This window comes from Phyllostomus discolor, chromosome 7 (genome assembly GCF_004126475.2).
Source record: "Phyllostomus discolor isolate MPI-MPIP mPhyDis1 chromosome 7, mPhyDis1.pri.v3, whole genome shotgun sequence".
NCBI classification, from domain to species: domain Eukaryota; kingdom Metazoa; phylum Chordata; class Mammalia; order Chiroptera; family Phyllostomidae; genus Phyllostomus; species Phyllostomus discolor.
In genome coordinates, this window is record NC_040909.2 from 38,365,478 (window position 1) to 38,382,915 (window position 17,438).

The following is a 17,438-nucleotide window of genomic DNA, read 5'->3' on the forward strand; positions in this document are numbered from 1 at the left end:
TATACAATTTAACAATGAATTACAAATGCTGTGTTAGCATATTATACATATAAATATAGTTAAATTTCATGTGGATCTTATGTCAAAATGAGAGGCCTATTTCTAAGTGTAATATACTTTTTATAGTTTGAGTTACTGCTTTCAAATTTCTTTGAGAAAGTAAAAGTAGCACCATCTCCTGTACCAATAGTAGCTTCCATGTAGTACGTGTCTGCTGTGTTCCAGGCACCGTGTTAGGGCCCTTTCCATATATATTTAAAATCTGATTTTTGCAATAAACTCACCTGGTATAGTATCAGATCAACCTAATGCTTGAGCCTCAGAATCCAGTGTGTGTGTTTAGATGAGAAAATACCAACACAGTAGGGACGTTGAGAATGTTATGCTAAGTGAGATAAATCAGTCATAAAAGCTAAGAACCATATGATTTCACTCCTGTGGGATATAAACAAACTCAGAGACACAGACAGACAACAGTATGGTGTTTACCATGGGGAAGGGGGTAAGGGTGGTAGAGGGTAACAGGGGCCAAATACATGGTGATGGAAGATGATTTGACTATGGGTGGTGGGTGCACAATGCAATTTACAGATCATGTGTCATAGTAGTGTATACTTGGAACCTATATGATCCTGTTAACCAGTGTCACCCCAATAAATTTAATAAATACATTTTTGAAAGACAGTAGATATTTTTGCATGTTATATAATTGTGGGCCATGTAATACATACATATGGATGTGAATCAGTTAATTGTGAAGGGAAAGGCAGGCTCATCCATTCCTATCAATAAAGACAAAGTTTCAATGTCCCAGGGTTTATTGTTATTTGAGACCCTGGCTCCTAAGCCTGCCCCTGTGAAGAACATAGTTGAGCTGTCCTGGCAACTTACTGGGTATTCAGGTATTCCCCATCAGAGCCCAGCTTTCACTGCAGTGGGGTCTGTAGCTATACTTGACTAAAGAAACCCTGGTTGCAAAGTTTGGTCAGCTTTATACTCTGTGAACCTAGAAGAGCTGATTCACCATAGTGTTCTCTGCTTCTTCATTGTTAAAGGAGTGATATCGACCTCACTGTAGTTGAAAGAATTTGTTATAAAACAATTTCTATATACTCTGCTCTGTTATCATACATGTGCTATACAGGAAAAACTCAAGTTCAAATTAAGTTTAAGACTATCCCTTCATACCTAGTCTTTGTTGCAACTACTTTCTAGCTGGCCCTCCAGTGTACGTGCAGTCTTTTTTCTTTGTTATCTCCACGCTCTTGCTTAAAGGATTTTTTGAAGATATACATGTGATCACTTCATTTTTCTGCCAACCTCTGATTGTTCTGTGTCGTCTACAATGGTAGCCGCTCTCCTCCCCCTACCTCTCCCAAAAATTGCCCACCACAATTCCTGCTGTTCCTCAAATATGCCATTCTCTGCTTAGGACTTTCCCCACCCTCCTCTTTGCTTTTTGAATTTCTCCTCTACCTTCAAGACCCAGCTCCTCTCCTATAAAACTGTCATTGGCTCCCACAGGCAGAGGGAGATGCTTCTGCCCCTTTGGACACTTATTGTAACATTTACACTGCATAAGTTTTATCGGTTTCCTAAAGTTCTTCAAGGACAACAACTTTCTCCTCCTCCCCCTCCTCTTAATTGTTGTTCATTCTCAGCAGTCCATTCATTTACTATTTCACAGAAATTTCATAAAAAGGATTGGTGGTAGTTTGAACTTAATTAGTTGAAAGTATCATAGGAAAATATTCTGAAGCAATTGTTTCTTTTTTTACTTAAGATACTTGGTCTTTTCCTCAACTATTGTGTGTGGGAGCAACCGTCAAGTGTTAGGGAGCTGAAGAGGTCAAGGACCAACCTTTGAAGACCTCAGGTTTCTGTACCAAGAGCTGTGTTGTTTTGCCAACGGTGCTTATTAAACAGTCTGGTGTATAGTAATCACTCAGTAAATATTAGTTACTATTAGTATTATCATTGTTTAGCTCTATCAGCCAAGAAGGTTGTTTTTAAGTGCTTTATGTAGTTTGTAGTATCAAAGCAACAGGTTGTTCTTTTTTTCAGACTTCAAATGCAAATTATATCGTGCTAGTGACTTGTGGTTTTTCAAACCATAGGTAGATTCAATCCACTGTTCCTGGAGCTTCTCATTCTAGAGGGATACCTCCTAATTGACAATCATTGTCAAAATGCTCTATCTTTTCTTCCTACCATGTGGTCTTTCTGTCTTTAGGACTGTCTATTGCTGTGGTAGCAGTAAGAGAAGCTCTCAGGTGAGAGTCTTACCCGTTGACATTATCTCTCTTTTTTTAACTTATGCACTGAAGTTAAATGTTTTCCATCACTTCCTGATATCACCTGAGGATTTTGTTCTTCTTACATTGTGATATCCTGGAATAAGCCTTTGTCTTTCTTAATTATATATGAAAGTAAAAGATGATTTGTGAGTTTCAAAAATGATGAAATAGAAATTTTTTTTGAAATTACCCTTTTATCTGCTCTCACTAGATTTAAATCTTTATTTAAAGCATTTGCTTTTCATAGTTTCTCTCTTAATTTCTCTCTCTTACTATTATCACTCGTTGTCTTTGCTTATTTTTCCAGAAGGTGCACGTTCCTCCTTGTTCATTTTTAAGCAGTTCCAAAGCTGCTGTTGATGCCTGAAGCTGCTTTGGAGGCAGAAAACCAAGAGTGAGATCAAGAATTGTAAGAATTTGTGTGTATAAAGAAAGATTGCTGTTCTGGGTCTTGAGTGTTTGAGATGGTCCAGGAAGTTGTTGTGGGAAAGAGAGCAGATTGGAGGGTGGGGCACTTGCCCTAACAGTGAGCAAGATTTATTATAAAGCTGCAGTAATTAGATAATGGTAGTAGCATGGATAATACATAAAATTATACTTTTGAGCCTCAGGCAGAGCAGGATTTTTACAAATAAAATAGTAAAGTACAAACTATAAAAGAAATTGTTGATAAATTCAGCCTTGTTAAATTTAAGAACTTCTGTTCACCAAAAGACACCATAAATTAAGTAAATAGATATGCTCCAGGGTAGAAAATATTTATAATTTATATAATCAACAAAGAATTAGTATCTAGAACCTTTAGCTTTTCTAAGCTAAACATGTTAATTACTACTTTTCCATGACCTAATCTTTATAATTATTGGTCATTAGACTATCTTGTAGCCTCCTAGTTGTATGTGAGGTTGATTGGTGCTGTAAATTTAGTGTTAAAGTGAGTCATTACAGACAGTTTTCTGAGTTACTAAGTCATTTTTATCAGGCAGGCAGTCATCTATTAAATCCACTTCAACTCAAAACTTGAAAGATCAAGCTACCTCTTTCAGGGAAAGCCAATAGAAAGATAGGCCTTTCTAGTACTCTTATGTCTATACTAAATAGTAGTATTCCCTAATGATAACTGCAGTTAATAACAGAACTGAAATGCTAATAACACTTAAAATGATAAAATTAATAGCTGCAGCCCTGGCCAGTATGGCTCAGCTGGTTGGAGTGTCATCCAGTAAACTGGAAGGTCATGGGTGTGATTCTCAGTCAGATCACATGCCTGGGTTCTGGGTTTGGTCCCTGGTTGGGGCACTTACAGGAAGCAATCAATCAGTGTTTCTCTCTTCCATCTATGTTTCTCTCCCTCTCTTTCTCCCCCTCCCCCCCTTTAAAAAAAAAATATAATAGTTGCAGCCACATGCACATATGGATTTTATTTCTCAATATATAATACTATTGGCTATCTTTATCCATTTTAGTCCTTAGAGAGCTCTGTTTTGAAGGGAAGAAAAATGAAACTCTAGACTCTTCACATGCAGTAATTGTGTTTTTTGTTTTTTGTTTTTTAATATTTTATTTATTTATTTTTAGAGAGGGAAGGGAGGGAGAGAGAGAGAGAGAAACATCAATGTGCGGTTGCTGGGGGTTATGGCCTGCAACCCAGGAATGTACCCTGGCTGGGAATCGAACCTGGGACACTTTGGTTCCCAGCCCGCGCTCAATCCACTGAGCTACACCAGCCAGGGCTGTAATTGTGTTTTTAACAACAGTTGACTTTTCCTGTACAATGAAGTGATGTTTTTTCCCTCTATTTCTAAGAGTTGGAACCAGACTGTAAGTAGGGGAAAAGACCAGGGTGTTTCTCTATGCTTTTTCTTCTATAAACAAGGAAAAGAAAATAACAGTTAAAAGTCTTAACTATGTATTAAAAAGTGTAAATAAACAGAAGCACTACTTCCGAAATTCAGACCATGTACTCTGTGTGAAGATGAATCACCCACTGGTGACCTGGTATCCTGTGACAGTTGGCACAGTACCTGCTCTTAATAGGATTTTGACTTCCTGAAGGCAGGGGCCAGTTATTTTTTATTTGTCGATCACAGTTTCATGCTCCAATTTCTGTCTCATTACCATTTTGGCAAAATAATCTGAAGAGGAATTATGATCACAGAAGGGGCTGTCTAATAGTGGATAGAATAATAGAGAAAGTCGCAAGAGAATGAAAGAGCTTCGTAGAGATCTGTGTTTATAATACTTTAAGTAAGAACTATAGGAAAGTGTTTGTAAAATTACATTGCAAAATTTGTAATTGAGGAAGGGCCAAGCAAATGAACTGTGTATGCATTGTGTATATTATACACTCAGTAGTAATCCCATCTAGTTTGTAAATGTGAATGCTAGAAATAAATACCAGAAGTTTGTTCTCCTATTAACCATGGGAACTGTACAGCCAATAATGAAGTTTTTGTGATTTGTCCAGGAATTAGATACAAACTGGGATCCCTTTATCCTGGATTCTTTGTGGGAGAGTATTATAATGGAAAGAGTTTAGGGACTATTTAGGGTAGCTAGGTTTTATGACCTGAAGAGACCCAGGACTCTGTTTCATCAAAAGTGCTAGTACTCAAGTAATCCTGACCCAGAAGTCTAATAGAATTTTTGGTCTTTAGATAATTTTCCTCAATTTTTACAAGTGATCACACTATTTTTTCTATTAATAAGAAGTGGAATTGTCTGGTTTTCTACTTTAATGAACACCTGAAGATGTGAATTGGTAAATTTATGGGTACCATGTTCTTAGCCCACTTTAGTAATGCAGTCTTCTTCTTTTTTCTTTGTTAGTGATAATATTAAGAATGGGGTGTCTTAGCACCTGGACAGTGTTCTCACACTGCCACTAGTAACAGAAGTATAGTTGATGATAGCAATCGAGTGCTGTGTATTTGAAGTTGATCTCACACTTTGCTCAGATAGCCACCTTCTTATTCAGCGTAATATGACAGGGAGCTAAACAAAAAGGTGTGATTCCCACCTCCCTAAGAGGTGGACCAAGCTGTTACAACCCAAGAGACCTGATAATTAAAGTTCCAGTTCATCTTTGTCTATATTTACCAGGGAAAGTCTTGTTTCCAAATTGAAATGTTTCTACTAATTAATTTTGGTAGCTGTAATTGAAGAATCTGGTGCCACTTATCCAGATATGCTTAGCCCGCTAGCTGTGTTTTCTGTAACGGGCAAAATCTACACAAGACAGTATCAAAGATGAATTTTGATTGCTGATATATTTCAAGTAGCTTGGTTTCTCCCCACCTGATAGAAGTTGCTGCATCTTTCCAAACAGGTTCTCTAATGATCTTGCTTCACCATGGCTACAAATATGGAGGGGCTGGTTCAGAACAGAGTGGGGACCCAGCAGGTGGCTGAGGTGAGTGACAGGGGCTAGCACAATAGCTGGCACCCTTGCTTTTGAAAGGAAAAGTACATCAGTTGTGCTCTCTCTTTTTTTTTAAACAGTCCCAGTGAGGTCAGCATGTAATCTAAATCCAAAGCAGGATGCTGCCATAGAAGAAAAAAATGAAAATGACAAGAACATGTACTCCTGTGTTCCTTTGCATGAGTAGGATAGCCTAGTCACATACAGTAGGTGACTTTTAAAAATTTCACATTGAGCCCTGGCTGGTGTGGCTCAGTGGATTGAGCGAGCACCAGACTGCGAAGCAAAGGGTCACCAGTTCAATTCCCAGTCAGGGCACATGCCTGGGTTGCAGGCCAGGTCCCCAATAGGGGGTGTACAAGAGGCAACCACACATTGATGTTTCTGTCCCTCTCTTTCTCACTCCCTTCTCCTCTCTCTAAAAATAAATAAATAAAATCTTTTAAAAAATAAATAAAAATTTCACCTTGAACTAAAAGAATCTAATGTTTATCAAACATATGAGTACAGCATTAACTCTAAAGCTCTGTCTTAGTTTATTCCATTTAGTTTACTTGACACTTTGTTAATCTTGTGCTATGATGGAAAACCTGATTCTGTGCATTCTTTAGTCATCATTGACCATCTACTATGTACTGGGGATTTTGCTAAGAGCCTAGAAATATGGAGGTGAATGAGCCATTGGTCCTTCCTTTAGCATTTTCAGTCTGGTTAAAAAGTCATTTTCAAACAGGGTGAGAAATACAACTCTGTGTGAGGAAGGTGATCCAGGAGGTGAGTCTTCAATGCCAAATAAACATTTGTCAGACAGAAACAAGGAAGTGGTGTGGCATAAGTGAGATAACCTATAAAAACATATGAAATAGCTTGGTATGTTCAGGCAACTTGAGGTACAAAGGAGGGAAATGGGGTCAGATATTTTCACTCTGTACCAGATCATATGCATGGTCTTCTGTCATCACAACAATCTTACGAGGCTGGTATGATCATTATTCCCATGTCATAAGTGAGGAACCCAGCGTTCAAAAACAAGTATATCAGTACTTGGCAGAAGCACACACTGCCTCAGTTCTGTGTCGCTTCTTCCAAAGCTCCAATAATCTATGCATCATACTATAACCAGGAACCATTAGAACAATTCAGATTTATATTTTGGAACCAGTACTCGTATTTCTCGGGCAAAAATGCAAATTTATGGAAGAATGGACATTTATAGAAAGTATTTTTAAAAATAAAAAATAAGTACATACATGCCAGTTTAAACCAATGAAAATAGTGAGCAGATTTTTCAGATTTTAGATCAGACATTAAGGCAACAGTGTAATTAATCATCCCTTTCCTCCAGCAAATAATGATTATATTAACTAAAGATGATAACAGATGGATTTTACACATTTTTTAGTATTATATTTTTGAAAGAACTGTCAGCTATTAAAATGTTGGTGGTTATTTGTTGCTTTAGTTTCCGATAGGAATAACTACCTTGATAACCATTGGGTTTTCAAATATTTAGAGTTATTTTGCATTTGATACAGTTTCTAGTTGAGACTGATTTAGAGAGTAGTTGTGGATTACTGCCATAAAGAAGTCATTAATTCTTTAAGAGGAGGAATTTAGTTTAATAATCTACAAGGCTAACCTATAGTAACTTACAGGTTAATATATTTTGTGTATGCATTGAGAAAATTTGCTAGCTAAAATTTTTTGTCAGGTACCTTATTCAGGAAATTGAATTTCATATAGTATTAACTTAGTGCAAGTATTGTTTCCCATGGCAAAAAAATACAGTTTTAGGAAATTTCTAAAATAATAGACGGCATTTTCAATAAGAGCGCAAAAGCTGTCTTCCTATTTAAAATATTCCCTAGATTTTCTTGCTATTATTTTGAGGGATAAGTGTGTACATGTTTTTTGTACTTGGTCTTAGCCAAAAGGCCGAGAAATGATGCATGTATTCTTTGGAATTTTGAGCTTAATAACTTTGAACTATATATTATAATGACTACAGTCATGCACCACTTAACAACAGGGATACATTCTGTGAAATTCATTGTTAGGTGATTTTGTTGTTGTACAAACATCATAGTGTGTACTTACATAAACCTGGATGGTCTAGCCTACCTACCATATACACACCTGGGCTATATGGTATAGCCCAGCAATTTTCAACCTTTCCTACTTTATGGCATGCATAGACTAATTACTAAAATTCTTCACACACGAATGGTGATGATTTCCAGGTAAGATGGCAGCATATATAAACATGATACTTTCTTCCTCCCACAACCACATCAGAATTACAGCTAAACTACAGAATGACTATCATTCAGAACCTCCTAAAATCTGTTTGAATGGAAGTCTTACAACTAGGGAATTAAAGAAGAAGCCAAATCAAGACAGATAGGAAGGGCAGAGACATGGAACTCATTAGTCCCACAGCCATGTGGTATGGATACAAATTGGGAGGAATAGCTCGTCCGCAGAGATCCCCACTGTGAAGTGAGGTTTTCCAGCCCTAGCCTAGGCCTCCTAGCCCAGGGTTCTAGTACCAGAAAGAGAAGTTCCCATAACTTCTGGCCATAAATCCAGCGGGAATTGAGGCCAAGGGAGATGGAGTTCCAAGCACTTCTTAAAGGATCCAAGCATGCTCTTACTCACATGCATTCTCTCTGAGTTCCAGGGCTGGGGCAGCAGCTTGAAGGAGACTGGGGCATATGGGCAAGAATTGAATTGTTTGGCATGTAGACAAAAGCTGGGAATGACAGCTTTCTCCCAGAGGCTTTTTTCTGAGACCTGCCCCCCACAGAGCAGGCAGGCAGGTACCATATCTGAGATTCCATCAACCTGGCTCATACTGTTTACCCTGCCATAGTCATTCCCAGGGGCCTGTTTCACCCCACTGTCAGGCCCAGCCAATGTGTTTCCAGTGGCTCTTTCATACTAATGACCTGTCTAGGCTCTCACTTCAGGTTTTCCTAAAATCTCTCAAGCAAGCAGCATCTTTCCTCAGCATGCCCTGTACCTCTCACTAAGTGGCCCCGGCCTTAGCACTATCAGCAGCCAGCCTTGGTTCACAGCTTGGCCCTCTCCTGGGCACCTCCAAGCCCAGCAAAAATAGCAGCCATCTGCAGATCACTTTGTAGTTCATGCGGGGTGTCAAAGAACACTGGTGGTGGCTGACCTTGGCCTGAACCTCTTGAGAAGCCCCAGAGTTAGCATACCCAGTGGACAGCTTCAGACCACATTGAAGCATTACCACCCAACCACCTCCACAAGCAACATGCTCAAGTGGTGAACTCAGCAGGTACAAGATCCCCACTAAATAAGTCTTGCTCTGTCGAATGGACCTCTTTGCAACTGATCCTCCATCATGATTGGAAGTTGATGGTTGCAGCCAGTCCTTGCAGCTGATAGGCCTGAGGGTAATCTCTCCCATTGATGTGCTAACAACAATCAAGGATCAACTACAATAGAAGGGTGTGGATACCCACATAGGGCACACCTCAAGTGCTCAGCTTTGGGGACTGGAAAAGCTGTGCCACTGGACCCTACAGAACACATAATACATTAGGCCACTCTACGAAGCCTGGAAGACATAGCAGCTCTATCTGATTCATAGAAACAAACACAGCCCTGGCTGGCGTAGCTCAGTGGATTGAGCACAGGCTGCGAACCAAAGTGTCGCAGGTTCAATTCCCAGCCAGGGTACATGCCTGGGTTGCAGGCCATAACCGCCAGCAACCGCACATTGATGTTTCTCTCTCTCTATCTCCCTCCCTTCCCTCTCTAAACATAAATAAATAAAGTCTTAAAAAGAACACACTAGGAGGCTGCCAAAATGATGAGACAAAGAAACGTGGGGGGGTGGGTAAACAAACTCCAGGAAAAGAACTAAACAAAATGGAGACAAGCAATCTACTAGATGCAGACAAAGTTCAAAACACTGGTTATAAGGATGCTCAATGAACTTAGTGAAGACCTCAACAGCATAAAAAAGGACCAGTCAGAAATGAAGGATACACTAACTGAAATAAATACTGGGAATCAACAGAAGTACGATACATGAGGCTGAGAATGAAATCAGCAATTTGGACTATGGGAAGCAAAAAAAACACCCAGTCAGAATGGCAGAAAGGAAAAAAATCCAAAAAAATGTGGATAGTGTAAGGAGCCTCTGAGACCACTTCAGGCATACCAGCATTCACATGAGGGTGCTGGAAAAAGAGAGAGAACAAGAAATTTAAAACCTATTTGAAAAAAATGATGACAAAATTTCCCTAACCTGATGAAGGAAATAGACATTAAGTCCAGAAAGTACAGAACCCCACACCAAGACACATCATAATTAAAATGCAAAAGATTAAAGACAAAGAATCTTAAAAGCAGCAAGAGTAAAGCAGTTATGCAAAGAAACTCCCATAAGACTGTCAGCTGACTTCTCAATAGAAACTTTGCAGGCCAGAAGGGAATAGCAAGAAACTCAAAATGATGAGAAGCAAGGACCTACAACCAAGATTACTCTACCCAGCAAAGCTATCATTTAGAATCAAAGGACAGATAAAGAGTTCCCAGATAAGAAACAGCTAAAGGAGTTCACCACCAAACCAGTATTAGTTGAAATGTTGAAGGGTCGTCTTAAAGAAGAAAAAAGATTAAAATGTGAAAATAAAATGACAGTAAATACATAATCTATCAACAGTTTAGAAAACTAAGCCAACTAGCAGAACAGAAACAGATTCATAGATACAGAGAGCATTTCGACAGTTGCCAAATGGGGAGGGGGGGTTGGTGGTATTGCTGAAACGGGATGGGATTAAGAAGTAAAAATTGGCTCTGGCTGGTGTGGCTTGGTTGTAGCATCATCCTGTAATGGAAGGGTTGCAAGTTTGATTCCAGTCAGAGAACATACTTAGGTTGCTGGTTTGGATGCATGCAACCCCTGGTCTGGGTGTATGAAGGGAGGCAACTAATCGGTGCTTCTCTGTCACATTGATGTTTCTCTCAGTTCCTTCCTATCTCTCTAAAAGCGATGAAAGGTGTCCTCAGGTGAGGATTTTTAAAAAAGTACAAATTGTTATAGAATAGAAAGTCATAGGGAATATGGTCAGTAATATTCTAATAACTGTATGGTGTGAGACAGGTATGAAATTTATCTAGATGATCACTTAGTAAGTTATATATAATGTCTAATCACTGGAGTGTACACTTGAAGCTAAAATAACAGCAGATGTTAACCAGCATTACCACTAACACATAAAGAATGCGGTCACTAGGCAATAGGAATTTTTCAACTTTATTATAATTATTTCAGACCACAGTTGTATATGTGTCCCATCATTGACCAAAATGTTATGCAGGGTGTGATTGTATATATGGGGTGGACAAAAGTAGATTTATAGTTTGTATGGAAATAATACAAGTAAATAATACAGTAATTAATAAGTAACACACGCTGACTTCCGGCAAGATGGAGGAATAGGTGGTTGCACCGTACCTCCTCGTACAACCAAGATTAGAAAACCAATAATTTACAACAATAATTTACTATCAGAATAGTAAAGATCCAGCCAGATCCGGCAGAGGATTTATCTGAATGGAAGTCAGGCAACCAAGAAGTTGAAGCAGACGCATTCATCCGGACTGGTAGGAGAAGACAAGCCGGCGAGCGCGGGGCTGGCTCGGGTCGGCGGCGCTCGGAGGTCGGGGGAAGGTTTGGCGCGAAATCGGCGCAAAAGCCATCGGGCGCGTAAGAAGGCAGTGGTGATCCCTGAGGGGGACGCAAGCTGCGGCTGGCAGACCCAGAGGGGCAGCGATTGTGGACCAGGGCAGAACTCGCAGCCCGGAAGCCCAGACAAGGGTCTGAGTCCAGGGGAACGGAACTACCGCCATTGTTTTCTCCCGCCCCGCTCCCGCCCCGACCCCACATATAACGTCACAATCTAGCAACTGGGGTGCCCAGCCCCGGTGAGCACCTAAGGCTCCGCCCCCCACCATAACAGGAGCAACCAGACCAGGAAAAAAAAAAAAAAAAGGAGAGACGGGGAAAAAAAAACCCATGTTTTCAACAGAGCAAATCAGTCCCCCAGGACTCATCCTTTTGAGCGACCAAGAATTAGCCAATCTATCAGATGCGCAGTTCAAAACACTGGTGATCAGAAAGCTCACAGAACTGGTGGATTTTGGACGAAATTTAGATGAAAGAATGCAGAGTACCATAAAACAGATGCAGGAAGACACGCGGAGGAGAGCCAATAGTGAAAGGAAGGAATATGAGTCTCAAAACAATACAGTGGACCAGAAGGAAGATAAAATCAACCAAGCAGGAAAGCATGATGAAATAAGAATTCAAAAAATTGAGGAAAAGATTAAGAGCATCCAAGACACCTTTAAACGTTCCAATATCCGAATTATAGGGGTACCAGAATTGGAAGGGGAAAAGCAACAGATTGAGCACGTATTTGAACAAATAATAAAGGAGAACTTCCCCAATCTGGCAAAGGGAACAGTCTTCCAAGAAATCCAAGAAGCTCAGAGAGCCCCAAAGAAGTTGGACCCAAGAAGAAACACACCAAGGCACATCATCATTACATTAGCCAAGGTAAAAACGAAGGAGAGAATCCTAGAAGCAGCAAGAGGTAAGGGGACAGTCACCTACAAAGGAGTTCCCATCAGACTGTCAGCTGATTTCTCCAAAGAGACCTTACAGGCAAGAAGGGGCTGGAAAGAAATATTCCAAGTCATGAAAGACAAGGACCTACATCCCAGATTGCTCTATCCAGCAAAGCTCTCATTTAGAATGGAAGGGCAGATAAAGTGCTTCTCAGATAAGGTCAAGTTAAAGGAGTTCATCATCACCAAGCCCTTATTTTATGAAATGCTAAAGGGACTTATCTAAGAAAAGAAGATAAAGAAAAGACATGTATAGTAAAAGGACAGCAAACTCACAAATATCAACAACCACACCTAAAGCAAAACCAAAAGAAACTAAGTAAACAATTAGAACAGGAACAGAACCACAGAAATGGAGGGTTAGCAGCAGGAGGGTGGGAGGAGGAGAGAGGGGGAAAAGGTATAGAGAATAAGTAGCATAGAATGTAGGTTGAAAATAGATAGGGGGAGGGCAAGAATAGTACGGGAAATGTAGAAACTAAAGAACTCATAAGTATGACACATGGACATGAACTAAAGGGGGAAATGTGGGTGGGAGGGGGGTATAGGGTGGAGGGGAGAGAAGGGGGGAAATGGGACAACTGTAATAGCATAATCAATAAAATATATTAAAAAATAAGTAACACACTTTGCATGCTTAAAACTGTAAAGCTATTTTTGCCTACCCCTGTATATTAGGTCTGCTAAACAAGAAAACCTACTGTTCATTGTTTCAGTGCTAAAAAGTAATTGAATGCAAAGTAAGTATCTAAATTGTAGGGTTACTAACAGGCAGTTTTGGACAGCTGTTTATTTACTCAGCAGACAGTGAAGGAGCATATCCCTTTCCTGCCCATCTGTCAGAGAAGGCAGACAGGTGAATAATAAGACTGCTCTTCTGCTCTTTAAGAGTTGTCACAGGAGTCAAGCATGAGATGGTAGGCCACACTGGAGGGGTGACTTTCTATAGTGGAGGCTCTTAGGGATGGATTGGGGTTTCTAGAAAATGGGAATAATAATAGTCCCTATCTCATGGGATTGTTGTGAGAAAACATTGAAATAAAAATGTATCAAGAGCCCTGGCCAGGTGACTCAGTTGGTTGGACCATCATCCTGTACACCAAAGGGTTGTGGGTTTGATTCCTGGTCAGGGCACATACCTAGGTTGTGGATTTGTTTCCTGATCAGGGAGTGTATGTGAGGCAGCCAGTCAATGTTTCTATCTGTCTCCCTCGCTCTCTTTCTCCATCTACCCCTCTTCTTCTCTCCCCCCCTTCCCCTCTCTCCCTTCTCTAAAATCAATAAAACAGATCCTCTGAAGAGGTTTAAAAAAATTGAGAGATGTGTGAATAGTTCTAGTAGGTGCCATGCTTTTGCTCCATGAATGAAATCAGTAACATTTTCAATTATGCAAATGATTTTCTCTTGATTCTCCAGATCAACCATTTTGTATTTTATATAGACCAGATATAAATCACAAATAACCAAAGTAAACTGAAAAAGTTGGATAACACAAAGTAACAACTTGATATCCTATATAATGTGTTCAAATGTATTCAGTTACTCAGAGAAATGGTTTAATGTAGTGTTCAAGAGTATAGACTCTGGAGCCAGATCTCCTGGACTTAAATTCTGCCTTTCCACTTGCAAACTGCTTGACCTCTCTGTTTTTTTTTTTAAATTGTTTATGAAGAATTAGTATTAATTTTCTTAAGTCAGATAATTCTTCATGGGAAGGCGATATTTTAGTTGGGTTTTTATTTTAGTATTCTTTTTCAAATGTCTGATAGAATTCAGCAGTGAAGCCATCTGGATGTGGGCTTCTCATTGTGGTTAGTTTTTTGGTTACTAATTTAGTCTCTTGTAATAGGTCTATTCATACTGTCTATTTCTTCTTGAGTCAATTTCAGTAATTTGTATCTTTTTGAGAATTTATTTATTTTATCTAAGTTATCTAATTTGTTGGCATATAGTTCACAGTATTCCTTTATAATCCATGTAATAAGGTCAGTGGCAGTATCTCCTCACTCATTTCTGATTCTGGTAATTTGAACTTTTTTTTCTTGGTCAGAGTAGCTAATTTGATCTTTTTAAAGAACTACCTTTTGGTTTCACTGATTTTTCCCCCCCTCTATTGTTTTTGTATTCTGTATTTCATTAATTTCTGCTCTAATCAAAATCACAATGAGAAACCATTCCACATCCAGTAGAATGGCTCGAAATAAAAAGTGAGATAACAAGTGTTGGTGAGGGAGTAAAGAAATTGGAAACCACTTACATTGTTAGTGGGAATGTAAAATGGTATGGCTACTTTGGAACAGTCTGGCAGTTTCTCAAAAAGTTAAAGAGTTACCCTATGACCCAGCAATTCCATTACTAGCTATATAACTAAAAGAGATGAAGACATATGTCCACACAAAAACTTGTGCTGAATGTTGATAGCAGCATTATTCAAAATAACCAGAAGATAGAAACAGCCAAATGTAGGAAGTAGATCAGTCATTGCTTAAGGCTGGATATTGGGGAGATAACTGAGAGTCCAGGTGTTTACTGGGGCGGGAGAGGTTGTGGGGGTTTTTTTTGTGATGAAATGTTCTGAAATTGACTGCAGTGATACTGTCACATATCTGTAAATACAGGGTAGGGCAAATGTAGGTTTACAGTTGTTTGTTTGGAAAAGAATACAATTAATAGAAGAGTAAACTCTGTTTCACATACTCACAATTGTAAACCTGCTTTTGCCCCAACCTGTGTACTGAAAACCAATGAGTTATATACTTTACATGGGTAGATTGTATGGTAAGTGAATTGTGTCTTAATAAACCTGTTTATTAAAAACAGTAACAGCAACCAGACGTCACTTCTAAAATTAGGAAGTATATTACAAAATAAAACTACACAAAGAAATTTTTAAAAAACTAAAGGGATTTGTGACAACTTCCACTTTTTAATTAGAATTACTTTCAAAAACAGTAAAGCATGATTGCATATACAATAAACTATATTAAAATACTACAACATATACAGTTTGATACCAATTTTGTAAGGTTTTTATATCTAATATTTATCTGTAGCTGTATGCCATGTACTGTATAATATAGTGTGCCAAATATTAATTATGGTAAGCCTGTCATCTCATTTAATGTGAGGTCTGTCCAGAGAGTATCCAGCCATGTAATATAAAAAAATAGAGACATTTATTGAAGAAGATACAAGAACATTGTACATAGGACAACGATGCCACAGTCCTCTTCAGAGTACTTTGGGACCTCATACAGTTCTCCCAATCGCCATTAGCTGCCCCATTATGTTTTCCAGAGTCTCATCAGCAGTCTGAAATCTTTTCCCTTTCGAAGGTGATTTTAGTGTTGGGAAAAGCCAGAAGTTACAGGGCACCAAATCTCATTATATTAACAATGGCTGGACTTTTTCTGGACAGATCCCCTACTTCCATTAACACTGTAAGGAAAACATTATTACTTTCCACACTTTAAATAAGAGGAAACTAAAAATTAGAAACTTTGTTTTGCCAGGTTTCAAACCTATGTCTGAATGACTGTAGAGCCCAGGCTTTTTAATCACTACACAATAGGTTCATTTTAAAAAAATATCTGTAATGTTAATAGAATTAGTAGTTTTCTAGATTATACATACCCATATTTTTTGGACTATAAGATGCACTCCCCCCCGCCCCCCGCCATTTGGGAGGAATAATAATTGTTAATGCTGATGTTGAGTTTTGTTTACATTTACATTGGTGAAATGTTATTTATGTTATTAAATATTTTACCACATTTTTTGGGTTCAAAATTTTTTTTCCTATTTTCCTCCTCTAAAACCTAGGTGCATCTTATGGTCCAAAAAATGCAGTCTTTATACCTTCATTTTCCAGGTTTTAATTGTAACACTTTTAAAAGTCAATGGCACTTTTATTTAAACAAATTAAACAAAACTATTGGTTATTTCCATGGTCACAGAGTATCATAAGTATGGAATCCAGGGTTCTGCTAAATCTGTGTGCTGTGGAATTGACTATGAAACTTGATAAAAATGTAGTTAATTGTTTTTGAAGGGATAGTCAACAGTTGAGAATTTGTAACCGATACAGTGGGAGACAATATATCTAATAGCATTAATTTTGCTCTTGATATATGAAATAAATAAGTTTTTCTAAAGGGCTTCATGTTTCTTAAACATTTAAGATTTCCTTTTCTAACTAGAAATTTAAAATAGATACACATGCACCCTGGCTGGTATGTCTCACTATATTGAGCACTGGCCTATGGACCAAAGAAAGGGTTGCTGGTTCAATTCCCAGTTGGGGCACATGCCTGGGTTGCAGGCCAGGTTCCCCAGTGTGGGGTGTGCAAGAGGCAAACAAACATCGATGTTTCCCTCTCTTTTTCTCTCCCTTCCCCTCTGCCTATAAATAAATAAATAAATGAATGAATGAATAAACAAAAATGTTTTTTAAAAAAACAGACATGCACATACAAATACACATAGTTTCATTGTTGCCTAAAAGAAGAAAAGACATTATTCAACTCTTTGTTTTGAGTCAGGAGAAATTTGGGATACTTTGCATTATTTACTGATTGGCAGAGACTGTTCGTAGACCCAAAGTGTAAGTTGCTTTTATGTTTACACAGTGGAAGTGAGGTGGCTTCATAGATCTTGACAAGATTTTTCCCTGGGCCCCGGGATGCATATGAGGCTCATTGTCATCAGGGCTTGCATTACCATTGTAGAAAACTTCAGGCTTCCCTATAAGTGCAAGTTTGAAAACAGGGCTTTCCCAGTTCCTGAACAAAACTCAGTGTTGGCAAGACTACAACCTAAAGTGGAAGAAAGCAAAGTCATTGCTCAGGTTTCAGGTTTCCAATGTCCTGGAAAAACCAACTCATTACATTAAGTTTTGTTATTTCGCCCTCTTACAAACTGATTCTTTAAATCTTCATTTTCTTGTCAAAGTAGTATATGTACATAGATTTAAAAGTTGGACAATACTGTGTTTGGCTTGAAACAGAAAAGCTCCTAAACCACCCCTACCCTTTCCTTATCCCCAAGTCTCC

At 38.7% G+C, this 17,438-nt stretch overlaps 1 protein-coding gene across 5 annotated transcripts in view; it reads left to right on the forward strand.

The window, feature by feature from the left end:
* NR2C2 (nuclear receptor subfamily 2 group C member 2) overlaps positions 1–17,438 on the forward strand; it is a 97,739-nt gene that overhangs the window by 8,810 nt on the left and 71,491 nt on the right. For 2 of the 5 annotated variants that reach the window (XM_036030758.1, XM_028518505.2), the window contains exon 2: positions 5,626–5,709. The exons of 2 other annotated variants lie outside the window; for them this stretch is intronic. In XM_036030758.1, coding sequence (XP_035886651.1) covers positions 5,650–5,709 — 60 coding nt within the window. In that variant the 5' untranslated portion in view covers positions 5,626–5,649. Of the gene's footprint in view, positions 1–1,464; positions 2,274–2,604; positions 2,707–5,625; positions 5,710–17,438 lie in introns of those variants that run through there. One more of the 5 variants, XM_036030759.1, reaches the window with a different exon arrangement.